The sequence below is a fragment of the Rhinatrema bivittatum genome, chromosome 17 (assembly GCF_901001135.1).
Source record: "Rhinatrema bivittatum chromosome 17, aRhiBiv1.1, whole genome shotgun sequence".
Classification (NCBI taxonomy): Eukaryota; Metazoa; Chordata; class Amphibia; order Gymnophiona; family Rhinatrematidae; genus Rhinatrema; species Rhinatrema bivittatum.
This window is the reverse complement of record NC_042631.1, coordinates 40399493-40421241: the sequence shown is the minus strand read 5'-3', so window position 1 is coordinate 40421241 and position 21749 is coordinate 40399493. Positions and strand designations below refer to the sequence as shown.

The window sequence follows — 21749 nt, the reverse complement described above, 5'->3', positions numbered from 1 at the left end:
GGATGTAAGATTCATAGACCTTCATACTAGGCATCATAGTGTGGTAAATTTTTACCCATGTCCCTCTGCCTCCTATATAATCATAGGTCAGTCCATTTCATTTTTTGTATTTTTCTTAATGCAATTAAAACACCCGGTGATGATAAAACTTTTTTTAAATGTGGATTAGAATTATTAACCAAACTTATCTGTATATCGCCATATTCAGTTCATGCTTTTTTCTCTTCCCGTATCTGGTCTTTGTCAAGCTCTGATGCCCTTAGTTAAATCAGCAATACGTCACTTATTCATATTGCTGAAATTTGCCCGACATGGCACAATGTTTCGGACCCATGTTCAGTCCTTCTTCAAGGGCGAAATTCTACGTCACAAAAAACAAGTTATCAATACTTCACATTATCATATTTCCAAATTATGTTCATACATTCCCCTACTCACTTCTTGGATAGCATGGCGGCTCTCAGCGTTTTTCCTGGCTTTCTTTTCCGGTCATCTAACTCTCCTACGATTTAAAGATCCCACGGAAATGACATCACAACGCACGTCATCGCGTTTTCACAGAGAATACCATTCTATGATATTATTTAAACCTGCCGGCATTACCGTGCCTATTTTGAAAATCCACTGTTGTTCTCTAAGATTCAAACAGAAATTTGGATCACCTCCTCGTGGATTCACAGGTACTACATCGATGACTCTCCATTTTAATTGTTGAAAAGAGTGACCTTTTTCTATACAATGAACCACCATAGGGGCTGCAACTGTTCCCGTGGTGATACAGCTTCTGTGTTCTATCAGGCGCGTTCTTATCTGACGTTTTGTACGTCCAATGTAGTACAGTTCGCATGGGCATATGAGTACATATATTACGTTCACAGATGAACAATCAGTGGATTGCCATAATTTATGTGTAACACCATGTTTATCTGACCATGCTGCGCCCTCAATAGTTTGGGCACACATGGAACAGTGATTACACTGCCAGTGACCCTGTTGACCCACTGTGTCACATTGTACTGTAGATGTTAAAAAAGAATGTACTATATTATCTGATAAATTTTTGCCTCTCTTGTAAGCTATAATCGGAAACTCTCCAAACGGTTCATGTAATTGTAATACGGACCAATGATGGCGAATCAAAGCAGCTATTTTTCCAGCCTTATCAGAATATGGGATAGTACAGACTATACGAGACTCATCACTAGATGAAGATTTTTCTAATAGCAACCACTGGCGTTCAGCATTAAAGGCTCGCTTGTATGCAGATTTAATACACTTAGGAGGATAACCTCGAACTAACAATCTACTTTTTAGTATTTCAGCTTGTACTTGAAACTCTGTTTTTGTATCGCATAATCTGCGCAACCGCAGAAACTGACCCACAGGTAAATTGGTTCTGAGATGAAGCGGATGAAAACTTGTATAATGAAGCAGGGTATTTCTGTCACATGTTTTTCTATATATTGATGTCGACAATTTGCTCCCTTGTTTACTGATGAAAATATCCAAAAAATTAATTACTGTATTATGATATGTAATGGTAAACTGTAGATGCTGATCTAATGTATTAAGCCAATTAAAAAAAATCAATAAGCTTTCTTCATTAGCATGCCACAAACAAAAAATGTCGTCTATATATCTAACCCAATTAGACATTTTTTGGAATTCTACTGCTGGATACAAAAGCGTTTCTTCAAAGTGTTTGACATACAAGTTCGCCAAGCTGGGCGCCATGGTGGCTCCCATAGCTGTTCCGCTAATTTGTTTGTACCAAATTTGCTGAAAAACAAAAAAATTCTCACATAACGCTAGTTCTGCTATCTCTAATAAAAAATCCGTAGGAATACGATGTGGACGTGGGCGATTATCCAATTCATGCTTCAAAATCTTTAATGTTGCTGCTTGGGGAATTGATGTGTAAAGCGCTTTTATATCAAAAGTCACTAGCAACACTGATTCAACATTGTGTATGTTTTGTAATAAAGTCAACATATGTTTAGTGTCTTTGCAATATAACGCTGCTGTACTAACCATTGGATGTATTACAGTATCTACCAACGTTGACAAAGGTTCTAATAGCGAACCTATGGTGGTAATTATGGGGCGTCCCGGTGGATTTTTAGGGTCCTTATGTATCTTTGGCACCATATAGATGGTAGGAGAGACTGGATGTTTGACCTGCAGAAACCTTGCTTCTCTAGATGTTAGAAACCCCAATGCAAGGGCATCCTCAATAATTGTTTTGATCTTATTCTGAAGATGTTCTGTAGGATTATGTGACAATACTTCATAACTCGAAGAATCTTGGACATGAATTTCTACCATTCGAACATAATTAAGATAATCCAATACGACTATAGAGCCTCCTTTATCAGCTTTTTTGATAATCACCCTCTTATCTTTTTTTAAACTTTGTAAAGCCTCCCATTCGTCCCGAGTGAGATTAAACTGCGGTGTGATTCGGCTTTGTTCAATGGATACTATGTCTCTCAATACTAATTCCATATATGTTTTGACAATGGGGTCTATAGGCCCCGGCGGTAACCAATTTGACTTTGGCTGTACAATGGACATATCTCCACTACTTGGATATTTTGAGAAAAACAAAACAAGTTGTAATTTTCTGAAAAATTTGTACAGGTATCTACGGCACTGGAACGGATCGTATGAACAATAAGGCACGAAGGAAAGTCCTTTATCAAGCACCTGAACTTGTGCAGCTGTCAATACAATTTGAGATAAATTTATGACATTTGATTCCTTCCTTGCGATCTTGTCCACGGTCGTGTAGACGGTCGTGTAGACGGTACGGTAGAAATTCATGTCCAAGATTCTTCGAGTTATGAAGTATTGTCACATAATCCTACAGAACATCTTCAGAATAAGATCAAAACAATTATTGAGGATGCCCTTGCATTGGGGTTTCTAACATCTAGAGAAGCAAGGTTTCTGCAGGTCAAACATCCAGTCTCTCCTACCATCTATATGGTGCCAAAGATACATAAGGACCCTAAAAATCCGCCGGGACGCCCCATAATTACCACCATAGGTTCGCTATTAGAACCTTTGTCAACGTTGGTAGATACTGTAATACATCCAATGGTTAGTACAGCAGCGTCATATTGCAAAGACACTAAACATATGTTGACTTTATTACAAAACATACACAATGTTGAATCAGTGTTGCTAGTGACTTTTGATATAAAAGCGCTTTACACATCAATTCCCCAAACAGCAACATTAAAGATTTTGAAGCATGAATTGGATAATCGCCCACGTCCACATCGTATTCCTACGGATTGTTTATTAGAGATAGCAGAACTAGCGTTATGTGAGAATTTTTTTGTTTTTCAGCAAATTTGGTACAAACAAATTAGCGGAACAGCTATGGGAGCCACCATGGCGCCCAGCTTGGCGAACTTGTATGTCAAACACTTTGAAGAAACGCTTTTGTATCCAGCAGTAGAATTCCAAAAAATGTCTAATTGGGTTAGATATATAGACGACATTTTTTGTTTGTGGCATGCTAATGAAGAAAGCTTATTGATTTTTTTTAATTGGCTTAATACATTAGATCAGCATCTACAGTTTACCATTACATATCATAATACAGTAATTAATTTTTTGGATATTTTCATCAGTAAACAAGGGAGCAAATTGTCAACATCAATATATAGAAAAACATGTGACAGAAATACCCTGCTTCATTATACAAATTTTCATCCGCTTCATCTCAGAACCAATTTACCTGTGGGTCAGTTTCTGTGGTTGCGCAGATTATGCGATACAAAAACAGAGTTTCAAGTACAAGCTGAAATACTAAAAAGTAGATTGTTAGTTCGAGGTTATCCTCCTAAGTGTATTAAATCTGCATACAAGCAAGCCTTTAATGCTGAACGCCAGTGGTTGCTATTAGAAAAATCTTCATCTAGTGATGAGTCTCGTATAGTCTGTACTATCCCATATTCTGATAAGGCTGGAAAAATAGCTGCTTTGATTCGCCATCATTGGTCCGTATTACAATTACATGAACCGTTTGGAGAGTTTCCGATTATAGCTTACAAGAGAGGCAAAAATTTATCAGATAATATAGTACATTCTTTTTTAACATCTACAGTACAATGTGACACAGTGGATCAACAGGGTCACTGGCAGTGTAATCACTGTTCCATGTGTGCCCAAACTATTGAGGGCGCAGCATGGTCAGATAAACATGGTGTTACACATAAATTATGGCAATCCACTGATTGTTCATCTGTGAACGTAATATATGTAATCATATGCCCATGCGAACTGTACTACATTGGACGTACAAAACGTCAGATAAGAACGCGCCTGATAGAACACAGAAGCTGTATCACCACGGGAACAGTTGCAGCCCCTATGGTGGTTCATTGTATAGAAAAAGGTCACTCTTTTCAACAATTAAAATGGAGAGTCATCGATGTAGTACCTGTGAATCCACGAGGAGGTGATCCAAATTTCTGTTTGAATCTTAGAGAACAACAGTGGATTTTCAGAATAGGCACGGTAATGCCGGCAGGTTTAAATAATATCATAGAATGGTATTCTCTGTGAAAACGCGATGACGTGCGTTGTGATGTCATTTCCGTGGGATCTTTAAATCGTAGGAGAGTTAGATGACCGGAAAAGAAAGCCAGGAAAAACGCTGAGAGCCGCCATGCTATCCAAGAAGTGAGTAGGGGAATGTATGAACATAATTTGGAAATATGATAATGTGAAGTATTGATAACTTGTTTTTTGTGACGTAGAATTTCGCCCTTGAAGAAGGACTGAACATGGGTCCGAAACATTGTGCAATGTCGGGCAAATTTCAGCAATATGAATAAGTGACGTATTGCTGATTTAACTAAGGGCATCAGAGCTTGACAAAGACCAGATACGGGAAGAGAAAAAAGCATGAACTGAATATGGCGATATACAGATAAGTTTGGTTAATAATTCTAATCCACATTTAAAAAAAGTTTTATCATCACCGGGTGTTTTAATTGCATTAAGAAAAATACAAAAAATGAAATGGACTGACCTATGATTATATAGAAGGCAGAGTGACATGGGTAAAAATTTACCACACTATGATGCCTAGTATGAAGGTCTATGAATCTTACGTCCAAAAATTTGTGTTGGAATAAGGAAGTGTGTCCTTGATAACTGTGGGGGCATTGTTAAAAAATACCATTCTAGAAGCACAGTCCAGATGTATTCCACACATTAAGAAAGGTGGAAAGAAGGCAAAACGATTACCGGCATGGTTAAAAGGGGAGGTGAAAGAAGCTATTTTAGCCAAAAGATCTTCATTCAAAAATTGGAAGAAGGATCTAACAGAAGAAAATAGGATAAAGCATAAACGTTGGCAAGTTAAATGTAAGACATTGATAAGACAGGCTAAGAGAGAATTTGAAAAGAAGTTGGCCGTAGGGGCAAAAACTCACAGTAAAAACTTTTTAAAATATATCCGAAGCAGAAAGCCTGTGAGGGAGTCAGTTGGACCACTAGATGATCGAGGGGTTAAAGGGGCACTTAGAGAAGATAAGGCCATCGCAGAAAGATTAAATGATTTCTTTGCTTCGGTGTTTACTGAAGAGGATGTTGGGGAGGTACCCGTAATGGAGAAGGTTTTCATGGGTAATGATTCAGATGGACTGAATCAAATCACAGTGAACCTAGAAGATGTGGTAGACCTGATTGACAAACTGAAGAGTAGTAAATCACCTGGACCGGATGGTATACACCCCAGAGTTCTGAAGGAACTAAAAAATGAAATCAGTCCTATTAGTAAAACTTTGTAACCTATCATTAAAATCATCCATTGTACCTGAAGACTGGAGGATAGCAAATGTAACCCCAATATTTAAAAAGGGCTCCAGGCGCGATTTGGGAAACTACAGACCGGTTAGCCTGACTTCAGTGCCAGGAAAAATAGTGGAAAGTGTTCTAAACATCAGAATCACAGAACATATAGAAAGACATGGTTTAATGGAACAAAGTCAGCATGGCTTTACCCAAGGCAAGTCTTGCCTCACAAATCTGCTTCACTTTTTTGAAGGAGTTAATAAACGTGGATAAAGGTGAACTGGTAGATGTAGTATACTTGGATTTTCAGAAGGTGTTTGACAAAATTCCTCATGAGAGGCTTCTAGGAAAAGTAAAAAGTCATGGGATAGGTGGCGATGTCCTTTCGTGGATTGCAAACTGGCTAAGACAGGAAACAGAGAGTAGGATTAAATGGACAATTTTCTCAGTGGAAGGGAGTAGACAGTGGAGTGCCTCAGGGATCTGTATTGGGACCCTTACTTTTCAATATATTTATAAATGATCTGGAAAGAAATACGATGAGTGAGATAATCAAATTTGTAGATGACACAAAATTGTTCAAAGTAGTTAAATCACAAGCAGATTGTGATAAATTGCAGGAAGACCTTGTGAGACTGGAAAATTGGGCATCCAAATGGCAGATGAAATTTAATGTGGATAAGTGCAAGGTGATGCATATAGGGAAAAATAACCCATGCTATAATTACACAATGTTGGGTTCCATATTAGGTGCTACAACCCAAGAAAGAGATCTAGGCGTCATAGTGGATAACACATTGAAATCGTCGGTTCAGTGTGCTGCGGCAGTCAAAAAAGCAAACAGAATGTTGGGAATTATTGGAATGGTGAATAAAATGGAAAATATCATAATGCCTCTGTATCGCTCAATGGTGAGACCGCACCTTAAATACTTTGTACAATTGTGGTCGTCGCATCTCAAAAAAGATATAATTGCGATGGAGAAGGTACAGAGAAGGGCTACCAAAATGATAAGGGGAATGGAACAGCTCCCCTATGAGGAAATTCTAAAGAGGTTAGGACTTTTCAGCTTGGAGAAGAGACGGCTAAAGGGGGATATGATAGAGATGTTTAAAATCATGAGAGGTCTAGAACGGGTAGATGTGAATTGGTTATTTACTCTTTCGGATAATAGAAAGTCTAGGGGGCACTCCATGAAGTTAGCATGGGGCACATTTAAAACTAATCGGAGAAAGTTATTTTTTACTCAACGCACAATTAAACTCTGGAATGAGTTGCCAGAGGATGTGGTTAGTGCAGTTAGTATAGCTGTGTTTAAAAAAGGATTGGGTAAGTTCTTAGAGGAGAAGTCCATTACCTGCTATTAAGTTCACTTAGAGAATAGCCACTGCCATTAGGAATGGTAACATGGAATAGACTTAGTTTTTGGGTACTTGCCAGGTTCTTATGGCCTGGATTGGCCACTGTTGGAAACAGGATGCTGGGCTTGATGGACCCTTGGTCTGACCCAGCATGGCATTTTCTTATGTTCTTATGTTCGTAAGGGTATATAGTTGAAGACTGGCACCTATAAAGATGGAGCTACTTCCAGAACTGCTGAGCAGCAAGCTAGCCATAAAATGATTAGAAGGAGAACTTACTCCTTAATTCCATGGTGCATGGTTGAGCAGGCACACATGACCGGTGGATTCAGTTTCTTCATGGTTTGAAATATTTGTAGAAAGATAGATGAAAGCTGAATTTTAATTTTCTTCTGCTCTCCATTGTTCACATAGATGTTGATCGGAACAGGACTACTTGTTCTCGAATGGTAGAAGGTGGTATCTCAGCCATCAATCTACTTACTTAAACATCTCTATCATTTCTTTCTTAATACTCAAAAATGTAGTTTCAAAGTTTCAGTACTCCAAGACAATCAATATTTGCCCTCAAGTTAATTCTAGCAGAGGTGGTACTTCCAAAACTTTGTATTAGAAGGCATGGTTTCATGACTGAAGGAATTGAACTGCACTAAGGAAAGTACAGACGATCCAGAGTAGAAAGGCTGCTGCCAATCAAGGCAGGCAAGAAGAAGATCAAAGAAAAGATGGCAGAGACATCCTTCAATTTGATCCATGGGTAAAGGTACTATAACCCAAAACCTCTTCTGGAGTAAAAAGCAGCTGTTGACGATGAGGTCCCAAGATTGTTACTAATGGGTTCCACTTGAGGGCTACGCAAAAAAAGAACAGTGATAGCCTTTCAAGACAAGATGGAAATGCTGTTATTTAAGCCCATTGGCTGTTAATGGAGAGAGCACTAGCTGCCACAATATCAAAACTGAAAAGCGAATCAGTGTCTCCCAGCCAGATCTCAAAGTCATGCCGACTTGGGGAGAGCTTGAAGGGGATGATGCTGGAGCATGGTAACTTGAAAATAGCAGTGGTAGAAGTTCTTTCAGATATGGAGATGGTGCTATCCACATTGGCATCATGGAAAAAGGTAGTTGATACTCTGCTGTATTCTTGAAAAAGATGTAATCACAATTCTAGGACTTTTTAGATCTGAAGTCCAATAGATCGAGCAATAGGCAACTAGTAATATCCAGAGGCACGACTAGTTTTAATTCCTCTAAAACCAGGAACTGCAGTCTGGGCTAGGGCAGACTGATGGCTGAGATAACGTAGTTGAAGACTTGAAACAAATTGCAGGCTTAGACAATAACATAGCTGAAGACTTGGGACAAGACTGATGGCTTGGAATGCTGTTGAAGGTGAAAACCAAGGCTGATGGCTTGAACCAAGGATGGAACGAAGCAGAAGCTAAAGCTGCGAAGAGAACTAGAAAACTTGGATCAACTGAAGAACTTGAGCGAGAACTGGATGCAGGCGCCTCCTGCGAGTTGTAGGCAGAAAAGATGAAGAGAGAACTAGAAGACTTGGATGAGCTGAAGAACTTGAGCAAAACCTGAGTGCAGATGCCTCTTGCAGGTCGTAAAGAAACCAAGAACAAATGCAGGCACCTCCTGCAGGTAATGGAGAAAAAATAATTCAGGAACCTATGCAGACACCTCTTGAGGATTGTAGAGAAGAAAATATTCAGAAGCAAAAAAAGGCTTGGACAAAATTCAAGAATGGAACGAGTTGCAAAAAATCCAGACAACATAAGCCCATGGCCTTGCAATCTGTTGTGATCTGGCTCAGGACCTGGTTGATAGGAGAGCGAGAGCCCTTGGACCATGGCACAACCCGCAAGCGGCAAGTGCAACAACTATTCTCTAAGTCAATTTGATTAATAGCAGTTAATGGACTTCTCCTCCAGGAACTTATCCAAACCATTTTAAACACAGCTACACTATCTGCCCTAACCACATCCTTTGGCAACAAATTCAGAGCTTAATTGTGCGTTGAGTGAAAAAGAATTTTATCCAATTTGTTTTAAATGTACTATTTGCTAATTTCATGGAGTGCCCTCTAGTCCTTCTATTATTCGAAAGAGTAAATAACACATTTATTCATTCTAGACCTTTCATGATTTATATACCTCTATCATATTCCCCCTCTTCTCCAAGCTGAACAGCCCTAACCTCTTTAGCCTTTCCTCATAGAGGAGCTGTTCCATCCCTTTTATCATTTTGGTCGCCCTTCTCTGTACCTGCTCTGTTCTTCATTTCCTGAAGAAATGGAACCTGTAAGTTCATAGATGCAATAGGGCATCACACTCCTCCTCCCATTACTGGATAAGCTTATCAGGCTTAGGTGGCTACCCATTTACCTCTTGCATGGCCTGTTTATAAATCCTAGACTTAAGTCTGGAAATTCCTAAGATGGGGCCCTTCTTTTATAAGGAAGTTTCCATCCCAGGGATTTCCCCCTTCAATGCAAAATTCAAACTTATTAGCACACTTAGAAAGCCAGCTGCTGTCTGAGGAAATAATATGTCTCATTGGTGGTGCAATTCTGCAAATAAACCAGACTACACTGCAGCACATGGCTATTAGCCATATGCAACATTGTCAGCACCTTTATTCCCAGGCCTCGATAATCACTACAGATGAATCTTGCTGAAATACTGTTTAGTTGTTAATTATTGTTATATTGATTTGTTCCATAAGGTTTTCTGTTCTGTAAGATAAAGGAAAAAGGATAGTTGAAATACATGTTTACAATGCACTTTGGAATCCCATATTCAAGTCTCCAGTCTGACAACTGCTAGTTGAACCAGCAGTAGCTGGGAGGGACCCATTTGCATAAATTAAATTTTCAATTCACTAGACATTTTGGGAATAATGGGGGAATTTCTGTGAAAAAAGATAAGATTTGCCATTTCTTATAGAAATGAAGGATTAAAAGAATGAGCCTTGCAAATATAGCAATAGGAATTAATTTTACCATTTTTTCACCTGGTATGTAAAAAACAAAACGTAAATCTCCAGATTGATAAAAAGCATTTCTCTAAGCCATCTTTTCAAAATTGAAAATGTTCTAAGTGTCCTCGTTTTTACTTGGGTTGCAAATTTTTCTTGCATATCTAGCTGGAAGGGCTTTGGATACAGTAGTGTTCTATCCACCACACTACAGTGACATCTACTGATTAGCTTAGTGGTATTAGGGCCGGTGCTTCCATTAGGCAAACTAGGAAGTCGCCTAGAACGCCAAAGTTTTGGGGATGGCACAGTCCTGCCAGCATGAGGCCCAGAAGGGTGCTGTGTTATCACTAATCCTGCCAAAGATGGGAGCCAATTCCACCAGTAAGAGGGAGTGGCAGTGCTAGTGGTAATTTGGGGAAGGAGGTATAAGACCAAATGTTCGCCTAGGGTGCCAAATGCTCTTGCACTGGCCCTGAGTGGCATATTTGTACCAGATTTCAAAGGGAGCCAAGGTTCATGACGCTCAGCTGCAGGATTGAGTCTGTAAGGACTTGGCTAAGGCTGAAGGGGGTAATCAGTATAGCACCCCGGTAGTTAGGAATAAAAGTCCCACTGCCACCAGCACCCTGTCATAAATGGCAGTGAATATTATAGGTACTGACTAAGATGGAAGTCCAGATACGGAAGTTGTGGAGGCAGAAACAGTGACAGAATTCAAGAAGGCATTGAATAAGCATAGAGGATCCTTAATTGCAGAGAGGTGAAAGGAAAGCCAGAAATCAACTAGGACTTTGTCACTGCAAAAAGAAGCAAATTAGGGAGACCAGGTGAGTCTTACAGTCCTTACTAATATCATATTCTATGTTACTATGTGTGAAGCAAAGTTACTCAACTCGATAAAATAGTGAATTTTTGACTGGATTTATTTTTTCCTAGTGTATAATAGCTCTTCTGTTTCTGAAACATTTTTTGAAATGATGTTTATAAGACAGTGCCTTCCAGAAGACTCACCTTTTTCTTCTCACCCTCTGGTCCCTCGCAGTCTGAAATAATTGAAAGGACAAGTGTTTATAGTCATTCTTCTGATCTATTCTGTCATACCATTACAAGCAGACTAAGAATATGAAATGCACACCTATACTCTATGGCAGAGCTTTCCAAACTTTTCATGTTGGTGACACACTTTTTAGACAAACATAATTTCGGGACACAGTAATTCAGTTTACTAGCAAACCAGAGGTTAAAGGTTAAACGGACTAAATGTATTTTGACAATTTATGTATGTTTCCTTAAATATATACATAATAAAATGTTTCATGACACAACCTATCTTGTGAAAACCTCTCATTTATATTAAAAATATATAATATTCCAAGCTTAATGTTATTGTTCTAATTTATGAATAACAATAATAAAACAAAGTTATTGTGTTATTCAATTTACCTCTTTAATGAGATATATGAGCTTGATGGGATGAACACAGATTTTGAATATTTGGTGTTAATAAGAAAGTCCAAAGGGTCTTCTGCGTAATTTTAAAAAGCTGGCCAGTTTCAAGACTGGAATTTATAGGAAGGGACAGAATGTCAATATAAATCCTGCACCTCCAGTTCTGTAACTCTGTGCATCCACTGAAATTCCCCCAAACATAAGACGCACCTGACCATAAGACGCACCTAGGATTCAGAGGGGGAAAATAAAAAAAAAAAAAATTTGTGCTAAACCAGCTCTGCGTCTGGGCGTCTTATGGAGCAAATTAGGGGAGTGTATAGCTTTTTTTTTTTCTCCCCATTTTGTTTTCGGGTCTGGGGAGGGCCATTTCGGTCCACTCCCCAGATCAGAAAACTTTTCTTTCTCTGGGAACCCCTCCCCCCCCCAAAAAAAAACCCCATCCCAACCCTTTAAATTAACAACCCCCCACCCTCCTGACCCCCCCAAGACCTGCCGACTTAATTTACTACAACCCCCACCCTCCTGACCCCCCCAAGACCTGCCGACTTAATTTACTGCAACCCCCCACCCTCCTGACCCCCCCAAGACCTGCCGACTTAATTTACTGCAACCCCCCACCCTCCTGACCCCCCCCCCAAGACCTGCCGACTTAATTTACTGCAACCCCCCCACCCTCCTGACCCCCCCAAGACCTGCCAAACGTCCCTGGTGGTCCAGCGGGGGTCCAGGAGTGGTCCGGGAACGATCTCCTGGGCGTGGGCCGTCGGCTGCCAGTAATCAAAATGGCGCCGACGGCCCTTTGCCCTCACTATGTCACTGGGACCGACCGCTGCTATTGGTCGGTCTCAGTGACATAGTGAGGGCAAAGGGCCGTCGGCGCCATTTTGTTTACTGGCAGCCGATGGCCGAAGCCCAGGAGATCGTTCCCGGACCCCCGCTGGACCACCAGGGACGTTTGGCAGGTCTTGGGGGGTCAGGAGGGTGGGGGGTTGCAGTAAATTAAGTCGGCAGGTCTTGGGGGGGGGGTTGCAGTAAATTAAGTCGGCAGGTCTTGGGGGGGGTCAGGAGGGGGGGTTGCAGTAAATTAAGTCGGCAGGTCTTGGGGGAGTCAGCAGGGGGGGGGGTTTGTTAGATTTTTGTTTGTTTTTTTTTTATATTCGCTCCATAAGACGCACATACATTTCCCCCCCACTTTTGGGGGAAAAAAGTGCATCTTATGGAGCGAAAAATACGGTAAGTTCCACCACGGCTAACCGATCTTCATGCTGTGTGTCTCCGGCACACAGCCCAGCGAAACTTCACTGCTCAGCCGCCAGTGGGATGAGGTCCACCGGCGGCTGCATTGGTTCCCACTTGCCGGTGTGTCACGTGCACTGGGCTTGCGCGACACACCGGCACACCTCAGGCGACACAGTAAAGTGTCGTGACACACACTTTGGAAAGCTCTGCTCTATGGACTTAGGGCCTCATTTTCTAAAGTATCGCAGGCCTGCGATACTTTAGGAAATGAGGGATGGGGGCGGGCCTGTGCTAGCCGGCAGCGATCGCACCGTCGTGGTGTGATCGCTGCCGGTTTCGCACCAATAGCGCCACCATAGGAGGTGTAGCTATTGGGAGCGAAATAGGACGCGAAAAGGGCCTTGCCTTTTCGTCGTCTGCGGCGGCTTCGCGGAGTCGGCCCCGGTGACGCCCCGACTCCTCCTCTTCCGGGGCTGACTCCGCCCCCATTTTGGTATCGCACACGAAAAGGGACATTTTGCGTGCGATACGTCCCTTACCGCGTGCGATACATTTAGAAAATAAAGCCCTTAGTTTGCCATTGCCATCTGCCCTTCCTTCTCCTGTTCCTGGGCTGTGTTACAATGTTTAATGGAGGAAATTTAGTGCAAGCTGCATAATGGCAAAGTACACTGATATTTTTGCCCTGATATACTTTAGATAATTTTCAATGTGGTTTCTCATTGAAGATTGTTTGAAGGTATGTGGCTACAATGGAACCAGCATACTTTGCCCTGGCTACATGTCCGACTTGGGTTCTAGGGGAGAAACTAATCACATAGAATTGAAAATTCAATTATGCAGGGGAATTTTTCTCCTCCCGACACACACTCCCGTGAATGCCTACTTTATCAACAGTTAAAACAACATAGCTACAGTTAGTTGTTGTGCTTGCGGCAATTTTCTGACCCAAGAATCTGGAAGCCTAATTCAGTGGTTAGACACCAAGATCTCCTCTCTAGGTAGACACATCTTGGCACTTCAAGGCAATCTATGCTGGAGAATATATCCCATTGAGAGCAGTGGTTCACCTTTAGATCATGAATAATCCAAAAGCACTGCTACATTCTTACTCCTAAAGTATATTGTCCATTCATATTGTCCATACCATATTTAATACTTACAGTCACATTCATAATGGTAGCAGCAACCATCTTCATCGTAGATCTTTTTTGGGGGCACTCCCTCGAAGCAAGTAACGCTCAATATAGGTGGACATTTCATAAATTCAATCATAATGGTCTTTTCTATGCAGGTTGCATTGAAACAGGGGTAGACTAACACTGTTTCATTGGGCTGAAATAGAAGAGAAAATACTATTGTAATATCACAGATGAGGCAGAAATTTTAAGCACTAGATGGCAATGAAGAGCTATCATAACTTTTCCGCTAAATGTATTTCTGGCCACTTACAATACCACTGCAATAATATCTTTAGAATTCTTATTTTGACAAATTGTAGATATTTTTACTGGGTTGGATTTTTTTAAGTTTTAGAAGCATATGCTAAACATTTTGTGCTAGTTCCATTTGACTCTGCTCTTGGTAGATAATACTAATTCAGTACTAAAATATTCAGTACAACCTTTTAAAGGTGTTTTTAAAAACAAAAATAAACATTGCATCAGCTTGGTTCAAAGATATTTTTAAATAGATTTCTGGGATGAACACTAGATGCAAATAATTGTTTTTTTAGCATTAAGGGAACCATTTTCAAAGCCATATTACGCACAGAAAACACAGGTTTAGATGCATAAATGGGAATGGCTTAGTATAAAATTGCCAGAGGTTTTGCACATAAAAATATGCATGTACGCTGATTTCATGCATACTTTTATAAATTAAAAACGAGAGGAATTCTGGGCAACAGAATTGAGGCAGAGTTGGATTAACATACATACTTTCGATTTGAAAAATTATGGGGTGAATTTTAAAAGCATTGCATTAAAAGGCCCATGTATACATGTATATGGGCTTTATGTTCAATATCGCACAGGAGCAAAGATGCACTTAACACATCTGATGTATACACCAAAGCGCAAATAGGGTCAGATTTTATAAATCTGAGCACACATGTACTTTTGTTCGCGCACCGGGCGCGAACAAGCGTACGTGGGATTTTAATAGATACGCACGTATCCATTAAAATCCGGGGTCGGCGCACGCAAGGCTGCCCAAAATCGGCAGCTTGCGAGCGCCAAGCCGCGCAGCCTGCTTCCTTTTCCTCCGAGGCCGCTCCGAAATCGGAGCGGCCTCGGAGAGAACTTTCCTTCCACCCCCCCACACCTTCCCTTCTCTTCCCCTACCTAACCCACCCCCCCGGCCCTATCTAAACCCCCCCTAACTTTGCGCACGCCGGGCCGGCTGCCGCGCTCCATGTTCCGGTCCGGGGGCTGATCCGGAGGCCGCGGCCACGCCCCCGGAACACCCCCGGGCCGAAACCACGCCCACGGCGCCACCCCCGAAACGCCACGTCACTCGCGACACGCCCCCGAAACGGCGCGTCACTCCTGGCACGCCCCGGCACGCCCCCGACACGCCCCTCCATGCAAGCCCCGGGACTTGCGCGCGCCGCCGAGCCTATGCAAAATAGGCTCGGCGCGCTCAGGGGGGATTTGGGGTAGGTTTTCGGGGGGGTACGCGCGTACCCCTTTGAAAATCTACCCCATAAACCTTTACTTGGTCAAGTGTTGCATTATAAATTTTTTATTTCACCACGGTAACTCCTTCCAGTGAAGCAGTGTTTTACAATAGTCCCCAACACTGACCCGTGTTTCGCCAGTCCGGCTGCTTTGGGGGGATAATTTTAACAACAAACTGGAATTAAAGAAGAATTTTACATTGACCAATATATAAACACTGGGTCAAATTGAGGCAAAATGAAAGATCCAGCAGTTAACATACCTGTGTCACAGTGATTTCAGAAATTGTCAGGAGCACAAAGTGAGGTCTCAGGTAACAGAATTTAAACCCTGACAGACTGTTTTGGCGCAAAACTGCGCCAATGACGAGCACAACCCACCAACCAACCAGCAACCACTTCCCATAACGTCATACCCGAACTTAAATAAAATAACTCCATTCAAGCTCAGCGTTAAGGCCATTGGGGGCTACTGTATTCAAAATAAAAATCCATTTTTGCTCCCTTCTAATCAAAATTGTGGAAAAATCACCTCCTCTAACTGGAGGCGATACCACGTCTATAACAAAAAAGTATAAGTCAGCCACCGAATGAGGTGTTTGAATCCAATGTGCTACTAACGGAGCTTTGTCTCTCCCCATCTTAATGTTAAATTTATGTTCTGTGATCCTAGTTTTAATTTTACGAGACGTCTTTCCCACATATAACTTGTTGCAAGGGCAAACTATAACATATACCACGCCTTGGGAATCACAATCAGAGTTGCTATATAATGTAAAAACTTTGCCAGTGACTGGATGTGTAAACTCAGTCATGACTGAGGTGTGTTTGCACACAGAACAGTGGTCACAGGGCTTATGGGAACCACCATTCTGTGAAACGTCCTGCTGTTTAAAATGAGAATGTATCAACCTATCCCGCACATTCCTACCCCGGCGGAAAGTAAACCGGAGGGCACCCTGGAAATGTTTTTCAAGTGCTAAGGCTCCCCAATGTTTTCAAATTATTTTAGACACATCATTGCTAATTGTTGAAAATGGTAAGATACAGTTAACCATAGGAGTCAGATCCTGAACCTGTGGTAAAAAAAAGTAAATCCCTATTTACATATAGGGCACGTTTATAAGCCTTTCTCAGTATTTTTCTGGGATACCCTCTCTGTTGAAACCTAAGCATCATCTGCTTAGCTTGAGTGACATACTCCGACCTGGTGGAGCACAGACGCCTAAGTCTGAGGAATTGGCCAGTGGGAATGTTATTTTTAAGGTGATGGGGGTGAAAACTGTCATAAGCCAACAATGTATTCCTGTCAGTGTCCTTGCGATAAATAGATGTTTGAAAATGGTCATCCTGGTATGTGATAGGAACATCTAAAAATGGTACTTGACGTGAGTCAAACAAAAAATTAAACTGTAAATTAGGGTTGAGGTGATTCAACCAGTCTATGAACATAAAAAATTGAATATCTGTGCCCCGCCAGATCAATAGAACATCATCAATGTACCTCAACCAATAAACAAATTATTGCCATTCTGATGTGCAATTATTGCCATTCTCTCCTCAAAGTCTGCTACATATAGCAGATCCTTTCAGATCCTAGTTATTTTTCCTTGTTTTTTGTAACTTTCTCACATCCTAAATATTGTTATTATATTTGTTAAGTTTCATTCTATATGTGATGTTGAATTGGGAAATGTTTTACTATGTTATTCTCTGCCTTTACTCACATTGTTAATTGTAAACCGGGTTGATGTGATTCCTATCATGAAACTCGGTATAATAAAAATAATAAATAAATAAATAAATAAATATAGGCAGGCCAAACTGGAGGCCATGGTTGCCCCCATCGCCGTGCCTTTGACCTGTTGATAAAAATCTGTTTTAAACATGAAATAGTTGCGTGTGAGAGCTATTCGTGCTAATTCTACCAAAAAGTCAGTGGGCACACGTGTATGTGCTGTCTGTGTATTTAAGACATCCTCAACCACTGTTAAAGCTTCGTCTTGAGGGATATTCGTCTTTAAGGACGTGATATCTAATGTAATCAAAAAACATGAATCCATAGTTGGATCACTATTAGATAATAATGTGATCAAATGGGGAGAGTCCCTTACATAGGATTTAATTAATGGCACAAAGGGTTTCAAGAAAACGTCTACAAATTTGGACAGTGGTTCAAGGACAGAGCCTATCCCAGAGACAATGGGATGCCCTGGGTTTTTTTTTTTAAAGATTTGTGAATCTTCGGAACAACATAAAATACAGGAATAATAGGATGTTCCACTATCAAGAATTGTGATTCTCTTAAGGTAATGTATTTTTTCTCAACCACTTCCTGCACTAGATCTTTAATTCTAATTTGCAATTCCTTAGTGGGATCTTGTGACAATGCAACACTTGACCAAGTAAAGGTTTATGGGCTTTATGTTAACACCGCGTATTTTAAAAGCCACAACGTACGCCAGTATATGCACACGTGCAAGTAAAAAAAGGGCCGGAGCTGGGTTGGGTCATGGGGGTTCTGGGGCGGGACCAAAATTTACACATGAAAATGCATATTTTAAATCCGGTGGCACAGCTCGCAGCAGGCTGTTAGTCGCGCATACTTACTTCTGCTCTTAATGAGGAGTAAAATACATAAACAGGGAGAGCGATCTGAGTCAACTGGGGTGAGTACAGGCTGAAGAATCAGAGGGTCTGGATGACCTCAAGATGGACTGAGCAAACTGGTGGACTAATTGGTAAAATTGGAAGCGTCCTTCATACAAGCATGTTATAAAATCTGCTTACCTGCCCATGTTAAAGCCGACAAAGTCCAAAGGAAGATACGTGAAATATATTTGCTCAAGTAGCCACTTAAAATTAGGAGCACCTATGCATGCAGTAAGCATATTTTAAATCTTACACATGCAACTAGGCGCACGATTTAAAATTCTAGTGTATGAATGCTCATGTGCCGACATGCACATGTATAGGCGCTCGTGCATTTATTTTAAAGTTACCATCCCTGCATGTAAATTCACATTTGCCCTGCAAAGAGCAGGTTTAACTGTGTAGACGAGTTTGTGAACATTGTTTCATAAAATTTTCAAACTGAACTTGTGTGCATCACTTTGCTTTGAATATTGGTGTATGTTTGCACATAGCTGCCTTATAAGCTACCCATGATGTATACATCTCAGAGTGCCAAAAGAAATGAAAAATACATTTTTAGATCTACTATTAGTAATCTTTAAACTATCTTTAAAATCAGTTATGTTACCTGAAGACCTGAGGGAGGACATAGCAACACCAGCTTTTAAAAAGGTTTACAGGGATAATCCAGGAAACTACAGACCAGTAAGACTGAACAAAATTGTTGAACATATAGATAGTCATAGTATAATGGGACAAAGCCAACATGGATTTAGCCAAGGGAAGTCTTGCCTCAACAATCTGCTACATTTTTTTGAAGGAGTTAATAAATATGTGGATATAGGTGAGCCAGTTGATATATATTTTGGGGCAGATTTTCAAAGGATTACGCGCTTAACCTCCGAAAAGCTGCCCCTGCGTGCACCGAGTCTATCTTGCATAGGCTTGGCAGCGCGCTCAAGCCCCAGGACGCACGTGTGTCCTGGGGGTTTGAAAAAGGGGCGTTCCGTGAGCGGGGCCGTGGGCAGGGCAGCGGCCCGGGGGTGGGACCGAGGCCTCCAGAACAGCTGCCATTGCCAGGGGATGGCGCGCAGCAGCCAGCCGGCACGCGCAAGTTACTCCTGCCCAGAGGCAGGCGTAACTTTCCTGATAAAGGTAAGGAGGGGGTTTTAGATAGGGCTGGGGAGCGGGTTGGATAGGGGAAGGGAGAGGAAGGTGTGTGGGGGGTAGAGAGAACGGAGGAAGGCTGCACGGCTCAGTGCACGCAAGTTGCACAATTGTGTACCTCCTTGCGCGCGCCGACCCTGGATTTTATAACATGCGAGCTGCAGCACGCGCAGGTTATAAAATCGGGCGTAGATTTGTTCACGCCGGGTTGGGCGAACAAATCTATGCCCGTGCACAGGTTTAAAGATCTGCCCCTTTATCTGGATTTTCAAAAAGCATTTGACATAGTACCTCTTGAGAGAGACTTGTTGAAATTAAAAAGTCATAAGAGAGGAGGCGGTGTTCAATTGTGGATTGAGAACTGGTTAAAAGAAAATAGAGACTAGGACAAAACAGCACATTTTCTCAATGGAGAAGGGTGAATAGTGGAGTGTCCCAGGGATCTGTACTGGGACCACTGCTTTTTAACATATTTATAAATGACCTACAGATGGGAACAAGTGAGGTGATCAAATTTGCTGATGATACAAAATTATTCAAAGTTGTTAAATCACAAGAGGATTGTGAGAAATTGTAAGAGGACCTTTGAGACTGGGAGACTGGGCATCAAGATGGCAGATGATATTTTATGTAGACAAGTGCAAAGTGATGGGAAGAGCAACCCAAATAAAAGCTACACAATGCAAGGTTCCACAAAGGAACTCACCACCCATGAAAAGGATCTAGGCATTAAATAGATTTTGATTTAAATCCTCTGCTCAGTGCATGTTGATGGCCAAGATAGCAAATAGAATGCTAGGTATAATTAGGAAAGGAATGGAGAATAAAACAGAGAAGATCATAATGCCTTTGTATTGCTCCATGTTGAGACTGCACGTTGAATATTGTGTGCGATTCTGGTCACTGCAACTCAAAAAATATACAGAGGAATTAGAAAAGGTACAGAGAACGAAATAATAAAGGGGATGGAATGATTTCCCTATGAAGAAAGGCTGAAGAGGTTAGAGCAAATTTAACAGCATGAGCGAGCAAAGAAAATTACTTTTACCAATTAGACCACCATATTGCCCACTAGGGATGTGAATCGTTTTTCAACGATTAAAATTATCGTCCGATAATGTTAATATCGTCTTAAATCGTTATAGAACACAATACAATAGAAATTCTAACGATTTATCGTTAACAATCGTTAAATCGTGTTAGTGCGCACTAACTCCCGTTAGTGCACACTAACAGAAAATGATACAAATTGACACTTTCCAGGTCAGTGAAGGTCAGTTAGGAATGAATATGTATTCCTATTGGCTGGCTGCCCTCTTATCTATTGATGTTACCAAGGTTCCCACTGAGGTGATGGTTGGAGGGATGGGAAATGGAACTGGAAACTCATGAACACCAACAGAAAATGAAACAAAGTGTTGACACTTCCCAGGTCAGTAAAAGTCACTTAGGAATGAATATGTATTCCTATTGGCTGACTGTGCTCTTATCTATTGATGTTACCAAGGTTCCCACTGAGGTAATGATTGGGGGGATGTGAAATGGAAACAGTTGGAAGCTTGACAAAAAAAGTAATGTGATGATCATCACTCATGTGACTAGAACTTGTTTGTTTATTATTTTTGATAGCAGGCACGTGAAATGCTAGTGCATGTTGAATTTGCCAATCACTGTGCATTTTAGAAAGGTGGTCCTGGCTGGAACTACACAGTTCAAATATATGTGGTAATTGATTGTTGTTAAGTGTATTTTTTAAGTAGCCACACTGGCCACCAGTATGTTTACTTTTCCTCCTACTTAACTCACTAGCTCAGCTTTATAAGAAGGGCTTCTCTGCTTGTGTGTTGCTTTTGTTTGGTGTGAGGAGAGCAGAAACATCAGATCTTTATTCAATCTACTACAGTCATCTATTATATTAACCTACTCAATTTTTTTTAAATGATTTATTATATCACTGAATTGTCTGTGAAGCCAGCCTCTCACTAGTAATGCAGGGAAGGAGCTGTTTCAGCCTCACCATCCTCCCCCCCCCCCCCTCACCCACACACCATTCACTGGCTGGGACATGGGGGAGGGGAGGAGTGAGGGTCAGGAAGCTCCCCCCTGTCTGTGAAGCCAGCCTCTCACTAGTAATGCAGGCGGGATAGGGCACTGCATGCAGGAAGATCACAACACCCCTGGTGTCAGGGTTAGGGCACTGTGTGCAGGAAGATCACAACACTCCTGGTATTAATAGGGATAGGGCACTGTGTGCAGGAAGATCACAACACCCCTGGTGCCAGGGTTAGGGCACTGTATGCAGGAAGATCACAACACTCCTGGTATTAATAGGGATAGGGCACTGTGTGCAGGAAGATCACAACACTCCTGGTATTAATAGGGATAGGGCACTGTGTGCAAGAAGATCACAACACC

The 21749-nt window shown here is 41.4% G+C and overlaps 1 protein-coding gene across 20 annotated transcripts in view; it reads right to left on the bottom strand.

Moving 5' to 3' along the window:
- The window catches only part of LOC115079098 (mucin-2-like), a 221251-nt gene that overhangs the window by 54346 nt on the left and 145156 nt on the right, over positions 1 to 21749 (bottom strand). For all 20 annotated transcript variants that reach the window (XM_029582159.1, XM_029582171.1, XM_029582164.1 and 17 more), the window contains 2 exons: positions 14017 to 14188; positions 11174 to 11205 (listed from right to left, as the gene is read on the bottom strand). In XM_029582159.1, coding sequence (XP_029438019.1) covers positions 11174 to 11205; positions 14017 to 14188 — 204 coding nt within the window. The remainder of the gene's footprint in view (positions 1 to 11173; positions 11206 to 14016; positions 14189 to 21749) is intronic.